The sequence below is a fragment of the Cryptomeria japonica genome, chromosome 2 (assembly GCF_030272615.1).
Source record: "Cryptomeria japonica chromosome 2, Sugi_1.0, whole genome shotgun sequence".
Taxonomy (NCBI): domain Eukaryota; kingdom Viridiplantae; phylum Streptophyta; class Pinopsida; order Cupressales; family Cupressaceae; genus Cryptomeria; species Cryptomeria japonica.
Window position 1 is genome coordinate 359,438,510 of NC_081406.1, and position 27,745 is coordinate 359,466,254.

Genomic DNA, 27,745 nt, shown 5'->3' on the forward strand with positions numbered 1-27,745 from the left:
AGTACCTGCAACTAGTAACAAAAGGTGTATTCATTGCCCCACATACATCAACGTGAACCAATTGAAGGACCTTGGAGGCTCGCCAAGAATCGCCATCCGAGAATGGTGTCCAATGCTACTTCCCAGCTTGACAGGCTCCACAAACTCCATGATTTTGAGGTTGGATCTTAGGTAGACCAGCAACCAAACCCTCTCGAGATAACTGAGAGAGATAGTGCATGTTTAAGTGCCCATAACGCCGATGCCAAAGTGTTTTGATGGATGTATTCCTAGCAACCAGAGCGTGCTCCTGAGAATCGCCGAAATCAGCAAGTCTATACAAATCATGATCCTCAAGTCCCATAGCGATTGTAGTACGAGTCTCCCTATCAACAATGCTGCAGATGGATGGACTGAAGATAACATCTAATTGAGGAGAATGCCTCATGCTTTGGTTGATGGAGAGGAGATTATGTTCCATGCCTAGAACATAGTAGACATCAAGAAAAGTTAAATTTCTACCTCCTAAATGAATTTGGAGAGTGCCCTTACCAGCAAATGTGTACTCTTCTCCTCCTCCGAAGAGTACTGAATCCAAGAATGGTTCAATTTCGTGAACCAATCCTGACGATGAGTAAAATGCTGCGAAGCCCTTGAATCGATATACTAGGCAGAAGAGTGTCTTGGATCTACTGTTCTCTTTGTCATAAAAGCATAGAATGTAGATTCTTTCTGCTCAGAGTGCTCTGCGACATTTGCCTTTTGTTGAGACCCTCCTTGCTTCTTTTGTTTAGAAGCCAATCAAATTTGACACTCGGCCTTCATGTGACCAAACTTATGACAATAATTGCATTGAACGTTCTTCTTCTTCTTGTTGACTTGAGAAGAACCAAAGCCTTTCGACTGAGAAGATAGAGCCTTCCCTTTGTTCTTAGTAGAAGATTTGTCAGAGAACGCTTGCTTGGTGGAGGTGGAACTGGTACTACTTCCAAACTGCTGTCGCCACCGATCTTGCTGTAAAAGCTTGTTACAAAGATCGAGAAACTTCAAATCGACATCAGTGGAAGTGATATTCAGCGTTTCAATGAAATGCTCATAAGATTTGGGCAAACTCTTCAGAGTGATGACTACCATGTCCTCTTCCTCCATTGTGTGACCAATCGCCTCAAGTTGATCACGGATGTCCTTGATCTTTGTCAAGTGATCCTGCAGAGGTGTCCTCTCATCCATCATAATCGAAAAGAGCATGTTCTCCAGAAAGAATGCTCGACTCTTGTCAGAGGTTTCATGGAGACTCTTCAAATGATCCCATATCTCCTTCGCAGTTTTGTTGGACGTTACCTGAGGTAGCTGCTCTTCGGTGACAGAGAGTTTAATGAGCATGACTGCTTCCCGGTTGCGCTCATCCCGTTTGTCCTGATTTTTTCTGGTAGTAGTTGGACGTTGAGACGTGCCTAGAACAACTGCATCAAGACATCAGTAATAAAAAATTGTCAACATGCGTTGCTTCCAGGTGTTGTAATTGCGGCCGTTGAATTTTTGGCTACTTTCGAGCATAATGTTTGTCAGAGATGCCATCATGTATCCCGAGGTCGAATTGGTGAAGGCACAAATTCCAATGCACGAAAACCAGTTCTGCAAGTCGAATTTTGAGGTAGAAACTGAAACCCTAGCACGGTTTTGAGGCAGATTTTTTTGGAAGACCCAAAAAAATCTAACAGCAACCCAGTTGAGGTTTTGAAAAACCTACCAAGAATCTGTAATTGAAATAAAAGTTCGACTTGATGGAGGGTTCAAAACCCCGGTCAAAACTGATAGAGACCCTAGGCGGCAAAAGTATGTTGCAGATGTGAATAATTTGTTTGAAAACCCTAGTCACGCAAAAACATAGAGGGTTCGTGAAAAACCTTAGGTGACTTTATGCATAAGCGAAATACAGAGCCGTTGCGAAGAGAAATCGCACGTGCAGATCCCGGCAAAGAAAAACGCAGGTTGCACGAGAGGCAAAAAATCGCACACGCAAATAAAAACGGAGCAGAAAAATATAATCCGTTGGACACACGAAAATCTCGAAAAAATCACAGAGATTTTGCATGTTGGAAATAGATTGAGGATTTAAAAAACCCTAGACGCAGAAGATCGCGGGTTGAAAGGGCAGGTTGCACGCGATTTAGAGAAAAATCGCACAGAAAATCGCATGCAGAAAGAAATGACGTCGCGCGCAAAGAAATTTCGTGGAAATCGCGAAATCGCCGCCGAATCACACCGCATAGTCAGCACAAAAAATCGCGCGGCTTGCAGAAGACATGAAATCGCGTGATGAAAAAATCACTGAAAAACTAACGTGGGTTGTGAATAGAAAGAAAGGGCCATCGCGAAAAATAGCGAAAAAACCCTGCCGAAAAATAGATCTGCCACGAAAACACAGGCGGAATTCTGACCAAAAAAACCTTAGGCGGTGTTTTGGAAGAATAAACTGAAATAATTTCGAAATTTTTTTCTTCTGCTCTGATACCATGTTCAGGTAAAAATTGGTAAAAATACTTGTCTATTTTTGAAGGAAAGATTGCAATATATAGAAATAACATAATACTGTAGATATAAATGAAGACACCTACTTCTAACAACCTAGAACTGTAGATATCTAATTACAAAATATTTGACCATTAAACAATATGAAGAAATATTATTCTAACAAATTTTATATGTACCATATGCTATGTAGTTGCTTCTGAATGTTGTATAGCAGATCCTAGCTCTAAATTAATGTGTAGAGGTACTATCCATATTGATAGATCTATTCCTGTTTTTAATGAGATAACACATGTGAAGTTGATAGGGAATGAGGTTGTTTCTTCTTATGTGATATATCCACGTGTAGCATAAGTAGATAAATTTGTCCTTAATTATGCAATCAAAACTTGTATGGTCAGTTTTACTTTACAAAGTATTTCTTACATGAAGTACCTCAATCAAATACATAATACTAGCAGAGATAGTCAAGTGTGGGAGAGCAACAAAGAAGAATAAATTTTAGATTCAAGTACATACAAAATACATTATTGCCAGTGTTGGCAATAAAGTATAAGATTATGCATAAACATAAGTGATAATGGAATCTCTTAGTTTCTTGTATTTTTTATTATTATTCTATGAGTTGGGGACTGCACCAAGAACTGTCATAGCTTGGAATGTCTCCAATGACTCGCCAGGTAGACTTATTGGACACCGTGATTTGCAGCCTTTGTCTTACTCGCAACTTGCAAGGAGTATCCACGAACTTGCAGCATCGGCTGATCAGGTTAGTGGTTGCTATCTCCTTTCAATTTTATGTTTTTGATTGGTAATTCTAGGTTGGTTTTGTTGTTTCTGTACCAGTATTTAACTTTCCTACAAATTTGATACAGAAAAGCTCACAAAAGCAGCTAGTACATCAAGTGTTTCCCAAACTTGCTGTGTATAATTCAGTTGACCCTTCATTGGCCCCTTCGCTTGTCATGGTATGTCACTGTCAACCAGATGCTCTTTTGTATTTTGTAAATGCTACAAGCTATTTCAATTTGAGTATTTGTCCTTTATTGGTTTGCAATTATATGACTCAAAAAGTTGAATGCGTTCTGCCAAAATTTTCTGATCTTTTCAGTATTTCAGTTGTAGATATGATATTGATACTGTATGGAGATTCTTTGAAAACTTGCAGTTGTTTTAATAAACCTTGTTAGACCAGGTTTTTATTTTGTATTGGTAAAAACATGTTCTGTCCTTGTTCATTTATAATTGGTGGTTTTGCAAATATGCAGCTTCATCAACAATGTGAAGATAGGAGTGTCTTGCGCTATATATATTACTACTTGGCCAGGATTTTATCAGATACAGGTGCACAAGGTATAAGCGCTGGTGGTGGAATACCGACTCCTAATTGGGATGCTCTTGCTGACCTGGATGCAGTAGGAGGGGTGACAAGAGCAGATGTTGTACCTCGTATTATTGAACAGCTTACTGCTGAAGCATCAAATGCTGATGTTGAAGGTATGTTTGCTCAAGCATTCAGTGGCAGATCTTTGATGACAGAACTTCAACTTGGTTCTTTGTGTATTTGTTATCTTGAAGATGATTGCAAATTAGCTGTAAGAACCTTAGGAAAGAAGTTAAGTATAGGTATACAGAATATTTGGTCAACATGTAAGCTTTTTATTAGTTTTCTTAGCTGTTTTGCCAAGACTTGTGCTCTGGGTAAGGGTTTTGCATGATAGCTGGCTGTCATGTTCTTATACAATTCATGGAACTTTTTGCAATTGATGATTATTAAATGATTGACCTATTAGCTTCTTAAGGTAGATTTCACTGTTAACAGAAGAAACATACTCTACCTTATATTTTCATCAATGTGACATTGTCAGGTTTTTAATAAACTTTTGTGGTTGAGGAATCTGTTCTCTAATGTGAGACACAGACTCAAAGCGTAAAATGTGAATACTAAGTGAGGAAGGAAACTCAACAGAACTCAGATCTCTCTACACTGGCAAAATATTGTGAATAATCTTACGACTAGGAGGAAAACAATGCACATAGAATATATCCATTTCTTCACATTTTCACTGCTGGGAACATCTCAAATTAGTGCTAAGCATTGCAGAATGGAACATTAATATCATAGTTAGATCTCAGAAGCTTAGTGCCCCAAGAAATCTCATAAATCTCAGCACTATGGCGCTGCAAAACTCTGCTATCATTTCTGTTGAAAAATTATTTGTCAGGTCTATTTTGCATGACAGAATGGGCAAAAGCGTGACATTGTCTCTTATGCTAACATAAACTAGCATAGTGGAGTACTGTGAGGTATTTCAGTTTGCCTTTGCCATGTATATCAGGTCATACATTTTGACATGTCAGATCTGTTACTTGTTGATTAATCGATTCTTTAGGGGTTTCCTCTTTTAGAAATGCTCGCCTTTCCTTTTTCTAGTGTTCTTTAGAAATGGATTTTACGATGAGATCTTGTTTGTATTCTTATCTTCCTGTAAGTGGTGTAGGTGAGCCATGCTATGCATCAGCTTCCTTGTAGGCACTGTGCCACCAATGACCAATTTAGATGCCCGTTTCCACCTTTAGCAATAGTCATCCTGTCATATGCCATTAGAAATCTCTTACTTTGATTAATCCACTTGTGATGTTCTTTTTCCTCCAATTTCACAGTTTGTAACGATGTTAGCCTCTGTTATGGTTGGCTTTTTCAGCCACAGGGACATAACTAAACTCGAGACCACGGTTAACCATAATATGAACAGCGTTATCCTGCAGAAACCTGAAATGCAAAGCTTCCTCATTCAAATATGAATTAAAGCTCCATCAAATTCAGTTGCATGTTATTAAAATAAAAATTCTCAACAGAGAAAGCAAGTAAGCATTAGATGGTCATAAAATATCAAGTGTTCCATTTTATCTTTGCAAGGATTGTTATTTTCAATAGACCAACTAGGACTTGAATCTAGGGCCTCCCATGTGCATGTTCTGGTGTTCTAACATTGAGCTACCAGACTCTTTGTGATGGGTTTTTTAGTAGACCCCTTATAATGGCTTGAATTTTTGCTTATTTCTCCAACAACCCCCTCTAGCCACATTTTGGCGTTTAGGGATCCTAGCTTTTGATACCATGTTATTTTTCGTGGACCAACTTTGACTTGAACCTAGAATCTCCCATGTGCATGATGTGGTGTGTTGGGTCCCAAAACTGTTGCTCCACTTCTTAGAATGGAATCTCACTCACAAGGCCAGGGTTGTCATTATGCAAGTGAAATTGGCTCATCAACAAAACATGGAGGATATAAATAATAAGGTCAGAGTGGGTTATCTCTTGTACACTTCAAGCTCAGCTTGGGCTCTGGAGGGTGTTCCTAGGGGTATACCTAAATAGGTATTAAACTTAAACGAAATCGACAACCAAAAACAAATACAACCAAACCCAATTGCAATCTTCACCCCAAATACTGTCACTATGTCAAGAAAGACTGGTTGCATATAACCCCTATATAGTTGATAAGACCGCACAAGCATAACCCACATAAAATATATCTATTGAATGCTCACTTAAGAATAATTCCCTGGTTATATTGATGGTCATGGGTGCACAGGAAGGACTACTTTATTACATCACTACTGGTTAAGGTTTTGATTTGAATGAGGTGGGATGGAGTGTAGTTCCAGACCTGTGCCTATCTAATTGGGCAATATAGTGACAACACATTGAAAAGAAAACAAATTGGAATAGAAGAACATGGAGCTATGTATTTGCATAAACAATGATATGAAATCTTGTAATAGGGCATACTTGGTAATCCATGATATAATTGCATATACCCATATGTAAGTTGAGAAAGATTATTACAAGTCTTGCAATGTTTTCAGAATGCTGTTACATTCATCTAACTTAGCATTACATTTGTGCCAGCAAATGCGGCCAAGGAAAACCCCTAGCCGTGACTAAGAAACTCTCCTAGATACATACATGCTACCATGGAGACATCCTGCAACACAATACACTTGCAATATTACCCTTCTTTGACTCCACAGGTTTGAGACTCCTCAACAAAATTGGATGTGGTGTTTATGGCTGCCCTGCAACACATTGACAAATCTTTGGTGTCTAGAGAACCATCGTGCAATCAACCTTTACCTCTGAAAATGATAAAATTTGTGCTTTAACACCTGCAGGGCCTCAAGCCCTAATCATTGCACTATAGATATTTGAAATCCATGATCCAGAAGCACTTCCACCCAATATGAGTGCCTCAGATTGAACAGCATCAACAACATTGAATTTTGGCAGGTGAGGGAATAGCAACATTCATGGCGGGTAGTTGGGAGAACTACTACCATAAAGGCGAGTAGGTGGTGAGAAGCACATCACCACATCTGTTTAGCGCTCAATAACCCATTTGAAATTACCTTTGAAATAGCATATGTGCCTTATTCATGCATATTGACAAAGAGACAGGTTGTCACAACCCCATTGATGTTGGCCCAAGGTTGCAAAACCACCTGAAAAGATCAACAAACGCAACATTGAACCACATCAAATCCTATCACAGAATTTATCAAAAGTTGGTTGGCGTCCAATGGGCTTTCGAAACCACCTTGAACTATAGATGCTAACACTTAGCCTTTCTTCATTATCTTGTTTTGATTTTTTTGACAAGCATGCCTTCTGCCCTTGCCTTCACATTATTCTCAACAGGTTCTGAAAAGTATGTTGTGCTTTGACAAGGTTGTGAGAACCTTTTTGGGAGTCAACAGATGTTTCAAAGCCTCCTCCAGATTCTAACAAGCATCAAACTTGGCCACATTGAAAAGTTATAAATTTTTTGGCAGCCTTCAATAAGGTTGTGAAAAAACATGTTGGGAGCCGACAAATTTTTAGAACCTTTCAAACTCGTCGAGCATAATAAATTAACATATTTTACAAATGAAACTATGAGGTTAGAAACCCATGTCAAGACCTTGTCAGCTCTTGACAAAGGTTTCAAAACCTTTGTGAAGGGCCGACAAGCAAGAAAAGACTTAGTCAATTTTGGATTTTTCTAACTTAAATAATTGACAGAAGTAAAAAGATTGAAGGCAACATGGCAGAAAAGGAGAACATGAAAACAAAGGCCTGCACAAATTATCTCTGATCAATTATCAACCTGGGCCAACTAAGGCTAAAACAAGAAGGGACTCAAGCAAAAATAACATGACAAATTTGAGTCCCAATAGGGTGCTCTCTAGCAGAGTTACTGATCTGCTTGGTGACTGGATTTTTTTTTTTCCGGTAGGCTCCTTATTACAGATTGGGAGTGGCTCACTTCTTTAACAAGCACATATCCAAATGTAAATACCTTGATTAGACATCCCACTTGTGACTATACTGTAGTTTACTGTTTAAGAAACTGAGTCACATATCATTACACATTAAAACATCTGTTTTGGTTTAACAAAACGATTAGCCAAGGTGTCACCTTGTCACTATGGCTTTGCAGTTCTATAATGTTTAGGACAAATATATTATATGTTTTTTCAACAGGATTTCTTTTGCACAATGATTAATCATTATACTATTGTTATTTTTATAAATTCTAGTTTAGTAGTGGTGGTATCTGCTGTGTTTATTGATACACAATTTCGAAGCATCAATTCAAAGGGCAGTTGTAAATAAAACAATGAAAGACACAAGTAATATCAAGAGTGTTAAACTATTCCATTCAGTTCCCTTGTACTGGGAATGAACTTGAGTTATTAGTTTATATGGCATGGCACAAACTTCCTTAACTTAGATGGCAGGTCTCAAAGGTAGCCCTTCCGCTAAGATCACCTGGAACTTGCAGTTGCTCTCTTAACTTCGTTTCTCATGCCATTTAAGTGGAGGATTCTGACTGCAATGATGGTGGATTATTAGATATAATTAATATTATGCATAATGTTTAACTTTTTTTGCTAAGCAATGCATGTTCATGATGTAATAACGTCATTAACCTGTGTCTAAAAGGTATCTTACAATTAATAATATAACTTCCCTATTTGGTAAGAAATACAAGCATACACTCATTCAAGTGCCTGCCATCCAGTTCTCTCAAACTCCATGAATTCATTCTTCCAAACATTTGGTATCAGAGCAAGGAAGCCCTAGGAAGCTATGCTGATTCAGAGTGAGGAAGAAAGGTAGGTTGATTCAGTGTGAGGAATTCTAGGAAAATTATGCAAAATCAGAACGATGAAACCCTGGGTAAGGGTATGCCAATTCCAGTCCATTTGGAAGAAGAATGTACTGGAGGAGTTACGGTGAGGAACTGCAATTCTTGTCCAAAACCAACTGATGAATTGCCTCCTGCCCCCATCACAAAAGGAAAAAGAGAAAATTCAGAAATAAAATAAAATTGTACAAATTTCTGTATGGTATGGATAAACAATGAACAGTACAGTATGGATAAACAGTGATTGGGTACATTAAAAAATAATTCTGATTTTTAAATGTGTAAATAAGCCGAACATTTTGTAAAGTATTTGTGAAAATCTGTGTTGTATCAGTCTGTAGTTGCTTGTTTTCGGGAGTTGGTGGTTTTGTGGAAGCTGGCTGGCGGTTTCTGCAGGAGGAGATGGATTTTAGGGGTGGCACTTAAAGCTCCAATGACCTTGACTTGTACTCCTAGTGGGTATTGAAGTTCGAAAAGAGAATCTATCATAATAGGACTGTGCAAACTGCTGTTAGTGGGGCCAAATATCATAATAGGACTATGCAAATTACTGTTAAATGGGCTGGCTGTTGCAAAAAACAACAGAGTGGTAGGTTGCAGAAAGACAAGGGAGAGGCTGATTGTTGCAGAAAAATAGTAGTGGTCAGTTGCAGTAAAACAATTGCCTTATCCTGTTTTGGGCCAATTGACTGAGAGTCTCACTGTCTAAATTTTGTGGTTAGCAGACTGAAGGAAAAGAAAACTGTCATAATTGCAGGAGTGAGAAATAAAAATAAAAATAAATGGGGTACAATCTAAATCTACAAGCCATGATTGGACATTGCTCACATGGGGTGGGCCACACCCTTGGCCTATACAATGATGCTATTCATGTCCATCCTCCAGGCCAACAAGGATTCTATCAGGATTTGGCAGCATAGTATATTGTGTGGTGCTCCTTATGTCCCTTTCTGGACATTTTAAATGGGCATGACTTGATTTTACTTATTGAAATGCATGATTCTTGAATGGACTCTACCTCCATTCTTCGGATATGATTGGGCATCAGTTTTTAAGTAGGACACATGTAGAACCAAATGTGTTTGTGGTTCTAGCAACATGCTTGATTTAGTTGAGAATGTTTCTTTGTTCCACTGGTGGGGTTGAATAAGGGGTGTAGATGTATTTGGTTATGGATTCAAAGGACCTTTTCTTCAAGGATGTATTTATTTTTGAATGTTGCTCTCGTGCAACCTCATTGAGATTTATTATCCACACTAATGAATATTGACATCTTGATTTATGCCCTGAGATCTTAATGCTAGAATAGAGAATTCATAGATGCCAATTTATGAATGAGGATGGGATTTGCTTCTATGACCTCAAAATTGGTTTTAGGCTTTCTAGATGGCCAAAGAATGTTGAAGTCAAATCTTTTGCTTGTGGGAGGCACTTTCATTGTGCTGAATCAACTGACCTTTCATTCTTCCATTTTTCTCGTTCATTTTTAGATGTAGTCTCAACTCTCAAGGATCAAATGTGATCCTACATTTATTAATATGCTTGAATTTGTACTGGACTGCATATAATTGTCCAATAGATGGTACCCATTTACCAGAGGTAGGCAATCTCGATGACATAGGGATTTTACTCAATTTTAAAATGATCACAAAAAATCCCTGTCGTGCCTAGGCCTACCTGGCTAGAAGGTATACTCTACCCAGTAGCGCACCAAGTCAAATTTATAGCTTTGTTTCTTTGTATCTAACAGATATACCCGTTCTCCTTATGGTGGTTAAGCTATTGTGGTTGATTATGCCTTTGCTATCATCACAATGAATATTAATGTCCAACCTTTTATGTCTTGGACAGTAGCTTTTGCTAACTATGGCTTTTTAGATATCTCTGCATTTCATGCTTATGTGGTTTGAGGACTTTAGCCTTGCTTTAGGCATTAGATATATTATTCTAACTCAGACAACATTGAGTTCACATTGAATTTTTGTCAAATTTGAAAGTTTCATTTATGAGTGATTTTCCAGACATGCATGGACAGTGAAAATTTATGGCTGTAGCTGGTGAGTAGATGAAGGTATTGATGAGTATATTTTGAAATCATAGAGAATAACTCCTTAGTACCACAAAGTCATTGCTTTCACTCTTATTTGGAGTGGTTGTGGAATTAAGCTGGCTTCAGAAACAATTATATATCTCCACATTTTATACTTATGTGGTTTGAGTACTTTAGCCCTGCTTTAGGCATTAGATATATTATTCTAACTCAGACAACATTGAGTTCACAGCTGAATTTTTGTAAAATTTGAAAGTTCCATTTATGAGTAATTTTCCAGGCATACATGAACAGTGAAAATTTACGGCTGTATCTGGTGAGTAGATGAAGGTATTGATGAGTATATTTTGAAATCATAGAGAATAACTCCTTAGTACCACAAAGTCATTGCTTTCACTCTTATTTAGAGTGGTTGTGGAATTAAGACTATTCTATTCAATTCAAATTGATTTATTAATTTTTATTTACATATCATCAAAGTACATGCTTATGTGGCTCTTTTATCAGCAATCACATATAGCTTATAGTTGCTACAACTCTTTATGCAAATGAAAATCATTTATGTGGAATCAATGATACGTGTTGTTCTTTAAGAAAGAAATTATTGAAACATCATATGTATGCTGGAAAAATGAATTCACAAACTTATAGACATATAATACCAAAATTTATGTGGAGGAAACTTGCTGTGGGCAGGAATCTGATTGCAGAATTAGCTTTACAATTAATAATATAGAAATTACTTTCCTTTAAGGATCTCGGAGACTACCATGCTTCATTCTATTGGATTATATCAGTTCCTACCTTATCTTTTACTTTTACTTTGAGTTTCAGTTCTTGACTTCTTTCTCTTTCCCAATTTACTTTGGCTTTGGCTCTTTGGAGGAAGGGTTTGATCCATTCAACTGCTGGATGGATTAATGTATCAACAATGGCCCAATTCCTTGAGGAAGATACATTTTTGGATTTTGGAGTGATCATTCTATTATACATTTTTGGATTTTGGAGTGATCATTCTATTATAACCCTTCGGTTCCAAGTGTTTTATTACACTTGATGACTCTTTGTATTACGGGCCTCATGGATGACTGTTTATCTTATTTGAAGTTCTTGCCAACCCGTTGAGGCCTCTATAAGAGCATTTTGGCATGGTGATGAGTCATTTCCATCCCCTGTACGTTGATTTATGCTTATTTTATATGTATTCTTGCCAATAATAGTCATTTCTACCAGTTGGATGGCATAACCTGCCAGTTGATGTGCAGACATGTTTGGAAGGATAAAAATTGACTGGAAGGGAGATCTAGTTTTCTAGTTTCTGCATATCAAACTTCAGCTCAAGTAGGACATCATATGACTGATTCATGGTCAACAAATTTTCTTCTATGCTGATGTCATCAGACTTTATCAGACCTTGGTAGGCCACTTTCATACTGCAAGTGGCATTTCTAATTTTATTAGGAGCACTATTGGGTCAAATAGGGTTGACCATTCTCTGCTATTTTGTTTGGGATTATGTTGATGAGTTGGAACAGTTTTTGCAGGAACCATCTATTTGGAAGATAGTTGCATCTTGTACCATGTTCTATAATCTCCTTTCTTCTATTTGTTGTTCCTGTCAGCTTCTTAACCAGATGGTTTACAAAGAATCAGACAAGTCGATTCTTTGGTTCTTGCTTTTGTGAAATTTGCTAATTGGTAGTGAATCATTATAAGAATAAAGTTATGGTCTTCAACATAAATAAGGATTTACTCTCCAGACGGTTTACAAAGAATCAGAGAAGTCAATTCCTTGGTTCTTGCTTTTGTGAAATTTGCTAATTGGTAGTGAATCATTATAAGAATAGAGTTATGTTCTTCAACATAAATAAGGATTTACTCTCCAACTTCAAATTCCTAGGGTACCTTGATGAGATTGCTAAAGCATACACCTACTTGTCTATGTAGTAACGGGGATATTTCTTTAGAGTTACTTTCGTGGCAATGCTTTTAACTTCATTTCTAGAGTATCCATCTAAAATGTGACTCTTTGATACTTTGATGCTTTTATGGCTCTAAGGTTTGGGGGCTTAGTATTGGGTTAGTCAAATAGGCCTTTGTTGAGAGGACCTAGATTCTTGTACTGTATGATTTTTTGTAAGCAAACTATCTTTGGATTTGACCTTGAGTAGTTTAGCTTCAAGTAGGGAGAGATTTTTTTTTTTCACTCATTATTTAGAGGAGATATACTTTGATTTTAGAAGTTGATGGAAATAAGGTGGTGTAGCTATTGACAAGGCAATGTGGCTCACATTGCATGTGGATATTATTATTGATAATCCATCTCCCTACTATTCCTTTTGTGATTCCTCTTGCTATTGAAGGGGAAATCGATAAATTGATTAAGGTGGGGATTTATGGACAACTCATTCAGATGATTAAGGTCTCTTGACTCTCTTCCATGGAGTTTCACAACCTCAAACCTTCTTTTTATGCATAAGGCTTCCTTTGGATAGTTGATGGTCCTATTGCCTCCTTGGATTGTTTGAGGAGGCACTAACAAACGAGTAACCCTTGTTCTTTGGCTGAATGGGAGTAGGATTATATCAGCTTCATGATGAGATTGGTCATCATATGCCTTAGGAGAGTAGGATCATTAGGATGCATGTTCTCTAGTGGGCGGTGTTGATTTTAGTGATCAGATTAACTTAAAACATAGATACACACACATAACACACATATACCCTGGGGAAACCTCTCTCTTGAAGGAAAAACCCAGCAACAATGTTCGGATCTTATTTATTAATATCAGCAATTGATCAAATACAATTTGCTCTCCTAGGGCAAAGGCAAAACTGACTTATCTGACTTGTAACGTCTGATCTGAACTTGGAATATCCTTCAATCACCAGTAGGGCAGATTCTAGGGTAGATTCGGCAGATGAAATACACTCAGAACTTGATACTATGAGCAGAGATGATGTTAGCTGAGACTCAGATGAAGATCGCAGGCCTCTAAGGTGTGATAACTGGTCTCTAATGTGTATTCGCTGATGTTCAAAACAAGTCCGCTGATGCCTAAGGCAAGTTTGCTGATATTGCAGAGATATTCGCTGATGAAGAGATGATTGCTTGAGTGATTGTGACAAGGCATCACTATGCCTTGTATTTATACATGGTTACATTGCCTTATAGGCTAGGTCGGCTAAATACACTTCCCGCCAAAAATACAAATAATGATTTATTTATTTCAAGTTACATGTTGTTTGCTCAACCACCCAATTTGGGTCCTACCGTAAAACACGTTACACATTGCTTATATGCCAAATAGGGCCAGCCTCATATGATTTACAAGTTACAAATGGGTCCAGCTTATACGCCGAATTTCTAAGGCTAATGGCCAATTAGAAATTTAAAGGCTAGGTTGGCCCAATCAAGGGATGGGACCTAGCTATATTTCAACACTCCCTCTTAGCTAGGGAGGATCCCTTGAATAATCAAGTCACATTGTGACTATCACCATGACACTCGCAGAGGGTGATCTAAATACTTCATGCACTCTTTCCATGATATTCATCATGCATACCCGCAGAGGATGGATCCACCTTGCATTGCCCGCAGAGGGTGGAAGAGGTCTTTCACCTCAAATCTTCTCCCAGAGAAGAATACAACACCACCTTGCATTGCCTGCAGAGGGTGGAAGATACAACTTAATGTATCATGGAAGCTGAGACTCCCTCTTAGCCATAGCTATGTTCTCCACAACTCCAAGCTTATCTTTGAAGTATTCAAACTTCACTCGAGTAAGAGGCTTGGTGAGAACATTTGCTATCTGCTCATCAGTGCTGATGTATTTCAGCTGAATGACACCTCTTTGTACCATGTCTCGAACATAGTGATAATGAGTCTCCACATGTTTTGATCTATCATGAAACACAGGATTGACAAACATCTTTATACAACTCTGGTTATCACAATGAATGATTGTGGGTTCCCAAGGTTGTCCAAACAACCCAACAAGAAGCTTGCGAAGCCACACTGCTTCCCTTGAAGCCACACTTGACGCAATGTATTCTGCTTCAGCTGTACTCAATGCAATCGAGGACTGTTTCCTGCTACCCCAAGAAATCATGGCAGATCCCAAACTGAAACATACTCCTGAAGTGCTCTTTCTGTTAGTGACATTCCCTGCCTAATCGGAGTCAGAATAACCTTCCAAGGTGATGACGGTATTAAGGGAGTACTTCAAGCCATAGCCAAATGTGCCACACAAATATCTCAAGATATGCTTGGCTGCAACAAGATGAACATGCTTAGGTTTGTTCATGAACTGGCTGAGAGCACTAATTGCATAACAAATGTCTGGTCTAGTGTTAACTAGATACATCAAGGATCCAATCAACTACCTGTACTTAGTTGGATCTACAAAATCAAAATTAGCAGCAGATATACTTAACTTTTTCAAGTTAGTCTCCATAGGAGTAAACATGGGTTTGCAATCCAACATTCCAAATCTTTTCAAGATATCAATAGTATATTTTCCTTGACTTAGAATGATTTCGTTAGGTCTTTGCCATATTTTTAGTCCTAGAAAGTAATGCATTAGGCCTAAATCTTTCATTTCAAATTCTGAAGCTAATTCTTTCTTGCATCTAATGATGAGACTATCTTCACTAGTTAGAAATAAATCATCCACATATAAAACCAGAATTAGCATTTCACTATCAAACACTTTGAAGTATAGGTTAGGATCAACATCATTCTTACAAAATCCTAAGCTTACCAAATATTTGTCAATTCTTTCATACCAAGCACGAGGGGCCTGCTTAAGGCCATATAGTGCTTTCTTCAATCAGCAAACGTGAGATTCTCTTTCATGACTCTCGTAACCTTCCGGTTGTTCAATATACTTCTTCCTCAATGACACCATTTAAGAATGCAGTCTTTACATCCATCTGATGTAACTTCCAGCCTTTAGCTGCAGCAATAGCTATTATAGTTCTAATGGAAGTATATCTAGCAATAGGAGCAAATGTTTCTTCATAATCTATGCCTTCCTTTTGAGAGAATCCACAAGCTACAAATCTAGCCTTATATTTCTCAATACTTCCATCAGCAGTATGTTTAATTTTGAACAACCATTTAGAGGATACAACAGACTTACCTTTGGGTCTAGGCACAATATCCCACACATCATTCTTGATGATAGATTCATATTCTTCATCCATAGCGTTTTTCCATGCTTGTTGGTTCATAGCCTCTTCAATGCTACAAGGTTCAGTCTCACTGATGTTGCACATCAATGCAACATAGTTGGAGAACTTCTGCGGTCTCCTACTTTCTCTAAAGGTGCCTTTGGGGGCTGCAAACTTTTCAGCTTCTTGAATGGTGTTCCTTACCCAAAGAGGTCTTTTCCTGCTCACTGTAATATCTCTCGGTCCATTAGTGGGATCCATGGGCTCAATTGAATCATTATGATCTGTAGGTTCTGAAGACTCCCTCTGAATCTTGACATCATGATGAATATCCATATCTTGATTTCCATTAGCTTCATTATCAGTTTCTATTAACGAACTTTTAGACTTCTTGAATGCGACATTCTCTTCAAAAGTAACATCTCTACTAACCTCAATGTATTTTTGACCTGGAATGTAAATTCTGAAGGCTTTGGAGGTCTCACTGTAGCCCACAAGAATACCTTTCTCGCTTGAAGGTTCCAGTTTGGTTCTCTTCTCTTTAGGAACATGAACATAAACTGGACTTTCGAAGATCCTCATGTGGCTGATATCTGGTTTAGCTCTTGAGAAAGCTTCTTCCGGAGTCATATCCTTCAAGATGCGGTGAGGACATCCATTTTGAATATAGACAACAGTCCTAGCTGCTTTAGCCCATAGAAACATTTGCAAGTCTTGGTCATGAATCATTGCCTTTGCTGCCTCATTTATGGATCTGTTCTTTCTTTTTGCAACCCCATTTTGCTGAGGGTTGTAGGGAGCACATAACTCCCTCTTAATCCTTGCCTCTACACAAAAATCATGAAATCCACCCGAGGTGTACTCACCTCCATTGTCAGATCTTAGTACTTTAATTCTTTTCCCAGATAAGTTTTCAGCCAAGGCTTTAAATTCTTTAAATCTACTTAAGACTTCATCAGATTCTTTTGTTCTTAGAAAGTAAATCCATGTTTTCCTAGAGTAGTCATCTATGAAGGTTACATAATACAAGAACCCACTTGGAGATGCAACAAACACAGCTCCACATAAATCAGAATGGAGAAGAGCTAGTTTCTCTTTAGACCTAGATTCACTTTTATGAAATGGACTCTTAGTGCTTTTACCCATAGCACAACCTTTACATGTATCATCATGGATATGATTGAGTTTAGGCATACCTTTAACCATCTTCTCAAGTATGGGAAGAGCACGAAAGTGAAGATGTCCGAGTCTTCTATGCCATAGTTCGCTTGACTCATGTACTTCGTGGATGAGAGTTTGAATAGGACGGGCTGAAATCTTGTAGAGACTCTCAAATCTATTTCCAATAACACGAGCTGATTTGATGCTGGATTTCTTATGCCATGCAAGAATTCTTCCTTCAGAAAATGCAATTTGATAACCTTTATCTTCTAGGGCAGATATTGAGATTAGATTTCTTTTAATTCCCGGTACAAACAAAACATCACTCAGCTGAAGAGAAATTCCAGAATCTAAGTTAAGAGAAGTAGTACTAAAACCTCTTACAGAATATCGAGCATCATCACCAATAACAACATGAAGGTTGGACTCCTCCTCTACCAAATCTGAAAGCTGCTCCTAGTAGCTCGTGATGTGCCTAGATGCTCCACTGTCGATCAGCCAAGTGTCGCTATTTGTAGGAATGTTGCTTGACAAGGCAGAAATGAAGAGGAAGTCTTCATTATTTTTCTGATCTGAAACTTCATCTAGGTTTGCCTCTTGCTGCTTGGGCTGAGATTGACACTCCTTTGCATAGTGACCAAACTTGTCACATCTGAAACATCGAATGCAAGATAGATCCTTTGGCTTCTTTCTTGAATCAGGAGCAACAGAGGGTCTGAAATCTCTATTTCTCTTGAAGTTGTTCTTCTTCCAATAGCCACCTTTCTTCTTGACTAATTGGGCAGCAAGGACATGATTGTCTTCACCATGGGAGCTCTTAATCATTCCTCTTGCAGCCCGACGTGATTCCTCTTGAATGCAGTCAGCTAAGAGACGATCAAATGTGGGGAATTCAGCTCTCCCGCTTATGCTTTGAATGAATGGTTCCTAAGAGTGGGGAAGACCATTTAATGCAAGCATAACAATGTCTTTGTCCACAACTTTGCTTCCAATGGCACTGAGCTGATCTTTTAATTCTGAAATCTTCATGAAAAAAGCCATGACTGATTCTCCCTTTGCCATTTTGACTTGATGCAGTTGTTTCCTTAATGCAAGTGCCCTACTTATGTTGTTGATCTCATACATTCCTTCCAGCTGCTTGAACATCTCCTTGGCAAAAGACATCTTGGAGATGAATAGGAACAAGATGGTCTTTCACAGAATCAATTAGAATCTTCTTGGCTTTGATGGCATTCTTCTTGAACTGATGTAACTCCTCTTGATTTGTAGGCTCAGTTTGCTCTTGTCCTACTACAAATTGAAGTAGATCATTTTCCTCAAGTGCAAGAAGGACACAAACCTTCCAAGAAGTGAAATTCAATGCCCTGTCAAGTCTGTCTTCTACCTTTAGCCCTGTCACTATCTTGATTGAAATAAGAACAGCAGATTGAAAGTGAGAGTTTATTGTTAATTTGATTACTTAGAGTGAACTTGGCTCTGATACCATGTTGATTTTAGTGATCAGATTAACATAAAACATAGATACACACACATAACACACATATATCTGGGAAAACCTCCCTCTCGAAGGAAAAACCTAACAACAATGTTTAGATCTTATTTATTAATATCAGCAATTGATCAAATACAATTCGCCCTCCTAGGGCAATGGCAAAACTGACTTATCTGTGTTGAAGATATAGCTTCGATAGAGATTATCGGCTCCTTATTTATCTTGTCTAGCATCAACTCGTTAGCTTCCGTTCCTTCCTTTCCTTGTTTACTGTCGGTGACTCTTTATGTTGCAACGGCTGTCGGTGGAGGTGATGAGGCTGTCGGTGAAGGTGATGAGGCTGTCCATGCAGAAGTAACTGTCCATGCCTCTATCTCTTCCTTCATATGACTCTTCATTGATATTCCAATATGTTATATTCGTCAATCTTCCTTGTCACGTCTCCTTCTTCGGCAACTTTCTTGATCGGCTTCTTCTTCCTTGTGATCGTGTCTGTCAGATCAGAAATATTGTGTATTTCTTTCTGCATACTGAGCTTCAGATTTTTGAAGGTTTTGGTTTGTATTCGAGTTGTATCAACTGAGTTCATTTTATGATTGATTCATAGAGAATCAAACTCTTATTATAATGATTGATAGTATTTTGAGACTATCTTCAATTGTATTCTTTTCTGAGATATAATAACGTTAATTTTGAGTGGGCTGGGTTTTTCACCCTCAGGTGGAGGGTTTTCCTAGGATAAGAGGGCTTGTTCATTTGTGTTTCTTTCTCTATTTTCTGTTCTCAGATTTTCTATATTCTAGTTCAAGTTTTAACATGGTATCAGAGCGGGTCTAGTAGATCGATCTAGAACTAGAATTTTTAAGTTCTTTATTTCTTTTAGTTGTTTGCCTAAGTCATTCATTATGGTGAACGGATTGAAAGTATAAGATAGACTAGATGGTTTGTTAAATTACTCTTCTTGGAAATTCAGAATTATGATCACTCTAGAAGAGAATGATCTCCTTGACTATGTCTCGAAAGATGCAGAAGAACCTTCTGCTGATGCAGAGAAAGTTCAATGGAGAAAAAACAAGACCATGGCTAAGAAAATTCTGATTGATTCTATTAAGGATCATCTGGTGCCTATCATCTCTATGTTGGATTCAGCTAAGGAATTGTTTCAGACTCTAAAGGATCTTTATGAATTCAACAATACCAGCAGAGCTTTAGCCCTTAGGCGTCAACTGCTGCATGTGAAAATGGCTAGAGGAGAATCTGTTACTTCTTATTTCATGAAGATTTTTGAGTTAAAAGATCAACTCAGTGCAATTGGAGATACTTTTGCTGATAAAGACTTGGTTATGTTAGCTATGAATGGACTTCCCATCTCCTAGGAATCCTTCATTCAAGGCATTAGTGGAAGAGATGATATTCCTAAATTTGATAGGTTGAGGGCAGATTGCGTTCAGGAAGAATGCAGACAAGAAGCAAGAGGTTATGGTCGCAAATCTCATCATGAAGATGATCATGTGCTTGCTGCTCATGCATCTAAGGGGAAAGGAAAGAAAGGCAACTTCAAAAGATTCAGAGACAAGAATGATGAGTCAGTTCCTGTTGCCAAGAAAAAGTGGAAGGACCTTTCTAGAATTCAGTGTTTTAGGTGTGACAAATTTGGTCACTTTGCCAGAGATTGTGTTTCAAAATCTAAGACTCAAGCAGTTGCTGCAAATGTTGAGAATCCTTCTCCTCAAAGAGATCCAAGTGAAAATTCCGAAGGATTCTTATTTATTTCTGCACTTTCTAGTAATGTTCCTACTAACTGTGATACTTGGTTGATAGATAGTGGAGCATCTCGTCATATCATTGGTTTTCGTGAGCACCTTTCAAACTTGAAAGAAAAAGACTCTCATCTTCAAGTTATCATTGGTGATGATGCTTGCTAATCTGTGAAAGGTGCTGGTGATACTGGTGCTGGTGATACTTCTTTTTAGTTGGACTCTGGTATTCCTCTTCATTTAAGTGATGTCCTATTTGTTCTTGTTTTTAAGAGGAATCTGAATTCTATTTCTGCATTAGAAGACAAAGGTTATCATGTTGCTTTTGCTGATGGAAAAGTACTTGCATGGAAGAAGAACTCTAGTATTCAATTAGCTCATGTTATTGGTGTTCGTCATGATAGTCTTTGCAAGCTTTCAGCTCATCCTATTCAAGTCTTAGCTCATGATTCTTCAAGTTCAAGTGAGCTGTGGCATAAAAGATTTGGTCATTTAAATTTCAAAACTTTGTCTTCAATGGAGAAGGTTGTCATTGGTCTTCCTAAGCTGAATCAAAACCATGAAGGTGTTTGCAAGGGGTGTGCTCTAGGTAAGAACATTAAGAGCACCTTTCATAGTAGTGAAAGTAGAGTAAAGAATGTTCTAGAATTAATTCATTTTGATTTATGTGGACCCATGTCAATTGCTTCTCTTAGTGGTTTTTGGTATTATGTTATCTTTATTGATGATTTTTCTCTTAAGTGCTGGATTTACTTTCTTAAGTCTAAAGAGTCTGATGAAGTGCTATCTAGATTTAAAGAGTTCAAAGCTCTTGTTGAAAATCTATCTAGCAAGAAAATAAAAATTCTTAGATTTGATAATGGAGGAGAATATGTTTCTGGTGTTTTTCATAACTTTTGTGTTGAAGCTAGGATTAAGAGGGAGTTTTGTGTCCCTTATAATCCTCAATAAAATGGTGTGGCTGGAAGGAAGAATAGGACAATTGTTGAAGCAGCAAAGGCTACGATTCATGACCAAAGTCTTCAAACATTTCTTTGGGCCGAGGCTTGCAGGACAACAGTTCACATTCAGAATCGTAGTCCTCATCAGATTTTAAACAACTTGACTCCAGAAGAAGCCTTTACAGGTGTCAAACCAGATGTAAGTTATTTCAGAATCTTTGGATGCCCTGTTTATATTCATGTTCCTAAAGAGAAAAGATCTAAATTAGAACCTTCAGGCAAGAAAGGCATTTTTGTTGGTTATAGTGTTTCTTCAAAAGCATATAGAATCTACATTCTAGGACAAAAACAGATTGAGATCAGCAGGGATGTTTCTTTTGATGAAGATGTAGCTTGCATGAAATTCAAAGAATCTAGCATAGAAGCTGATAAAGAAGATTTTGAGCTCCCTCAAGATTTAGACATAGCTGATCCGAATCCATCTTCAGACATTCAGAGGGAGTTTACAGATTTAGAAGATCCTGTTGATTCAGCTGATCCAATTGATCCAGTTGACTCTATAGTTACATCAGTAGGTCCCAGTATTAGTTTAGTTAACAAGAAAAGACCTTTGTGGGCTAGACATACTATGGAGATGCTGAAAAATATGCAGCCCCTCGTGGTACTTTTAGAGAAAGCAATAGACCTTACAAGTTTGCTGGTTATGTATCTTCTATGATTCATATCTTGGCATCTGAGCCTTTAGATGTTGAAGAGGCTTTAAATCAGCAAGTGTGGAAGGATGCCATGATAGAGGAATATCAATCTACTATGAAAAATGATGTATGTGACATTGTTCCTAGGCCTAAAAACAAATCAGTGGTTTCTTCTAAGTGGCTATTCAAAATCAAACATGTAGCTGATGGGAGTATAGAAAAGTACAAGGCCAGATTTGTAGCCAGAGGTTTTTCCCAAAAGGAAGGTATAGATTTCAAAGAAACCTTTGCACCTGTAGCATGTTACACTTCTATTGGGACTATCATAGCTGTTGCAGCTGTTAAGGGCTGGAAACTTCATCAAATGGATGTGAAAACAACCTTCTTGAATGGTAAAATTGAAGAGGAGGTTTACATTGAGCAGCCAGAGGGCTTTATTATTCACAATAGAAACTCTCATGTATGAAGGCTGAAAAAGGCCTTATATGGTCTTAAGCAAGCTTTCACTATCTTTTGAGCTTGGGTTTTCTAAAGAATGATGCTGATCCAAACCTATACTTCAAGGTATGTGATGATAAGGTGCTGATTTTAGTACTATATGTTGATGATTTATTCCTCACTGGTAATGATGATCTCATTGGCATATGTAAGAAGGATTTAGCTTCAGAATTTGAAATGGAGGATCTTGGTTTGTTGCATTATTTCCTTGGACTTGAGGTATGACAAAGATCAAATGAAATTACATTGAGTCAAGGTAAATATGCATTTGATATTTTGAAAAGATTTGACATGTTAGAATGTAAGTCTATGGTGACTCCTATGGAAGTAAATTTGAAGAAATTACATGAGGATGCAGCTACTTCAGATTTAGTTCAGCTTACTGTGTATAGACAATTAATTGGCTCCTTAATGTACTTGGTTAACACAAGGCCTGATATATGCTATGCAGTTAATACCTTGAGTCAGTTCATGTGTGAACCAAGACATATTCACCTTGCGGCTGCCAAACATATATTGAGATATGTTCGTGGTACAATTGGACTTGGCTTAAGATTTTCTTCATGTGTAGAGATGAACTTCCAAGGGTTTTTTGATTCAAACTGGGCAGGCTGTGTGCATGACAGAAAAAACACTTCAGGTTGCTGTTTTAGTCTAGGTTCGGCTATGATTTCCTGGTGTAGCAGGAAACAATCTTGTGTTGCACAAAGTACAGCTGAAGTAGAATATGTTGCAGCTTGTGTGGCTGCAAGAGAAGCTGTATGGCTTCGGAAATTACTTGCAGGCTTGTTTGGACAGCCTTTGGAACCTACTGTGATTATGTGTGATAATCAAAGCTGTGTGAAACTTTTAGTTAATCCAGTATTTCATGATAGAAGCAAACATGTGGAAATTAAATATCATTACTTGAGAGACATGGTTCAGCGAAAAGCAGTTGAACTCAAGTACATATCTACAGAGGAGTAGACTGCAGACATTCTCACCAAGCCACTTTCGAGAGTGAAGTTCTGTTACTTTCGAGAAAAGCTTGGTATGATGGAGAATGATGCACTTGTTGAGAGAGAGTCTCAGCTTCAGTGATACATTGCCTGTGTTTAATGAGTTCTTCTCTGAGAGAGAAGTTCGAGGTGAAATCCCTTGGTTAACGAGTTCTTCTCTGCGAGAGAAGTTCGAGGTGAAATCCCTTGTTCCACCCTTTGGGAGTAGCTATGGTGGAAGTCATGTGTATGACTTTATGTTTTTTATTTTCTGGTTTTACTCATCCTCTAGGAGTAGCTATGATGAATATTGTCATACTGAGATAACAACTCTATTGAATAAAAACTGTGATGTTCTTTTGTTGACATTTTTTGAGTTGCAAGTATGTGTACATGTTATATGTTGATGTAATGAAGATCTCTCTCTTGCTAAGAGGGAGTGTTGAAGATATAGCTTTGATAGAGATTACCGGCTCCTTATTTATCTTGTCTAGCATCGACTCCTTAGCTTCCGTCCCTTCCTTGCCTTGTTTACTGACGGTGACTCTTCATGTTGCAACGGTTGTCGATGAAGGTGATGAGGTTGTCCGTGCAGAAGTATTTGTCCATGCCTCTACCTCTTCCTTCGTATGACTCTTCATTGATATTCTGATATGTTATATTTTTCATTCTTCCTTGCCAGGTCCCTTCTTCGACAACTTTCTTGATCGGCTTCTTCTTCCTTGTGATCGTGTTTGTCAGATCAGAAATATTGTGTATTTCTTTCTCCATACCGAGTTTCAGATTTTTGAAGGTTTTGGGTTGTATTGGAGTTGTATCAGCTGAGTTCATTTTATGATTGATTCATAGAGAATCAAACGCTTATTATTATGATTGATAGTATTCTGAGACTATCTTCAATTGTATTTTTTTTTGAGATATAATAAAGTTAATTCTGAGTGGGCTGGGTTTTTCACCCTCAGGTGGAGGGTTTTCCTAGGATAAGAGGGCTTGTTCATTTGTGTTTCTTTATCTATTTTCTGTTCTCAGATTTTCTATATTCTGGTTCAAGTTTTAACAATCTGACTTGTAACTTCTGATCTGAACTTGGAATATCCTTCAATCACCAGTAGGGCAAATTCTAGGGTAGATTCGGTAGATGAAATACACTCAAAACTTGATACTATGAGCAGAGATGATGTTAGCTGAGACTTAGATGAAGATCGTAGGCCTCCAAGGTGTGATCGCTGGTCTCTAATGTGTATTCGCTGATGTCAAAACAAGTTCGCTGATGCCTAAGGCAAGTTTGCTGATATTGCAGAGATATTCACCGATGAAGAGATGATTGCTTGAGTGATTGTGACAAGGCATCACTATGCCTTGTATTTATACATGGTTATATTGCCTTATAGGCTAGGTCGGCTAAATACACTTCCCGCCAAAAATACAAATAATGATTTATTTATTTCAAGTTACATGTTGTTTGCTCAACCACCCAATTTGGGTCCTGCCCTAAAACACGTTACACATTGCTTATACGTCCAAATAGGGCTAGCCTCGTATGATTTATTATGTGACTAGGGGAAGGTTTTATTATTATTTCAATGATTCACAAATTTTCTAGTATTGAGGGATGTAGTGATTGGAGAAAATGTTTTGTGGGATGATTGGAGGGCCTCTTTAAAGTTTAGGAAATAATAGTTGGATAGGCATGGGTCCCTTCCAACCATGTTCCCATTCTCTAAATCTGTAAGAATTAAACCTTAAACTAAAAGTGGCCATTGATCTCAATTACCAAGACATGCAAAAATGGGTTCTTACATATTGCTCCCTTGAAATAGTCATCTTGAAATGAACATGTAAGAACAATTTTTTGAAGTTAAGAAAGGATCAAGGGTGCTTGGCCCATTTGGTCTTTGTCATTCGAGTCTTGTAAGAGCAATGAAACCAAAATCAAGTGTAGCATAACACTTGTTAAGCATAACCGGTGTAAAATGAGCGATGAGGGAACTGTTCTTGTCTATGAGGCTAGAGGGACCACCAATCTCCTTCATTGTTTGATGTCCATTTAACTGTAGCTTCTACAATTCAAAAAGAAAGGAGATTAAAATGTAGGAACATGATATTAATGGTGAATATTTAGTAAAATTGGAAGACAAGAGGACTTACCATTTGTGCCAAATTTAGGCAATTACTTGCCTCATCAATTGTTGGGTATCCACAAAAGGAGTTAGCTTGACCAAAAAACATTTCCTAAAGATAATATTGTTAAGCAATCTTACCATTTGGTAAGAAAAGTTGCAAATGACAATATTTGTTTTAAGTTGCTGTTCATGTGTGGGGTTGGGTTCCTTGGTACAAAATATATAAAAATGCTCATAATAACAATATGAATATATTAAAAGCAAATAAATATAAATATAAATATAAATATAAATATATTATGTTTACAATAAATTTATTATGTAAATACCCCCGTTGTGGGGCACGAAAGGATAATCTTCCTATCAATCCTAGAGAGGGAGTTCAGTGGGTTGCCCCTGAGAGTGGATGGATAAAAATTAACTTTGATGGAGCTTCTAAAGGAAATCCAGGTCCAAGCAGAATTGGATGTGTGGCTCGATACCAATAATATTCTAACAGAAAAATCAGAATACATTAACCAATAATATTGCAGAATTCAGAGCGGCATTGATCGGGTTGTAGATGGGAATGGATTTGAAAGTAAAGTAGATTCACTTGGAAGGGGACTCATTGATTATTGTTAATGCCATTAGACAAAGCTATACACCTAATTGGCAACTTGCTCAATGGCTAAGACCGGTCAAGGAGGCAATAGTAAGCATCATACAGGTTAGAATATCACATGTTTATAGGGAGGGTAATGGTGTGGCAGATGGACTTTGCAAATTGGCATTAGACGAGGGAGAAGGAAACCACACTCGACACGGGTTATGCAGGACTAAGGTGGAATAATAATTATCAAATGTGCCCCAAATTTGCGAAATCACTCAAGATACAAAGTTACTCTTCCTACCGAGAATAATCATGTAGAAGTGAGGTTGATATTTGAGCATGATATCGTGAGGGTGGATGGAGGATGGCGAAAGAACAAATGTCACCAAGCGAAAGCTTGCGAGGACATCACCATCAAATCGAGGCATGAGGAAGGCTTGTAAATGAGATTGTCGGTATAAGGAAACACGTCATTCGAAAAAGGGGAGAAAGAATATAGAATGATGGGACGACCTATGTGTGCTATACCATGTTTCGACTAGGTGGGGGACTGGCAAATATCATTAACGAGTCATTAATTGAGGCGTGTGAAAGGATTGATCAAGATCAATGGCATCATATGAGGTGGATTCAGTGGTGTCTGGCCATTATATTATTAATCAATCGCCTAGGAATCGTGATGACGCCAGATTGCGGGCAGGTAGATAAAAACCTGAGCGGTGATGCATGACTTGTTTGGAATCGTCACTTTAAGCCGATAACTCAGTTGGAAATGGACACACCGCTTTTGCTCAAATCGACTAAGAGGCAAATGTTTTTTATTGGTGAAGTATCAGACAAGAGGATGGCGGCCATTTTATTAGTGGGGCATTCTCTGGTTCATCATGCTGTCAAGGTGGTGCTAGGGCTAGAATTTCTCAAGGCCCATCACCAACACAGGGTAAACACTGATATTATGGCAATGTTTCTCGCAATGTTATTGTATATGGGGGTGTTGAAGGCTAGAACCAAGAAGACGTGCCAAATGCTCTTCAAACACATCTTCCTAGGGGAAATTGATGCTGCTCTAGACAATGTAGATGGCAATTTGCTTGTTCCTTTGCCACAAAATTATTACATGTCAAAGGTCCAAGGTGGGGAAGTTTGGAAGTATCCGGTAGTAGAAACCCTAGAACCAAAATTGTTGCAAGGTCGGTAGAATGAAATTGAGCGGAGCATTACTTCCTTGCAACGTTTGGCTAGGGTTATAGAATCCTCCAGGGAAGGACGGGTGAAGGAGTATATGAGAGATGAAGGCTTGCTCAAGGAAAATGAAGAGGTTGATGACCTGAACCTGGAACTCTCTGTGCAAGGTAAGGAATGGATAGAGAATGATGAACAAGACATAGAAGAAATGGCGATGAGTTCCACCCATTATGCCTACTACTCAGAGTGTCCGGTGGTGGCAAAGGCTCTAGCAACCAAAAACATAAGGATGGAGGAGGACTGGCACCAGGTTGTGAAGTTTCTTTGTTTTCATCTCGCCCTTTTCTGTCATTACAAATATGCATGAATGTATAGGATATATTTTGTCACCACTT

General features: G+C 38.1%; 1 protein-coding gene across 1 annotated transcript in view; it reads left to right on the top strand.

Moving 5' to 3' along the window:
• Positions 1 to 27,745, top strand: part of LOC131065259 (uncharacterized) — a 197,852-nt gene that overhangs the window by 12,655 nt on the left and 157,452 nt on the right. Inside the window, exons 3-5 of the mRNA XM_059216654.1 lie at positions 3,221 to 3,280; positions 3,387 to 3,479; positions 3,780 to 4,008. Of these exons, the coding sequence (XP_059072637.1) occupies positions 3,221 to 3,280; positions 3,387 to 3,479; positions 3,780 to 4,008 (382 nt within the window). The remainder of the gene's footprint in view (positions 1 to 3,220; positions 3,281 to 3,386; positions 3,480 to 3,779; positions 4,009 to 27,745) is intronic.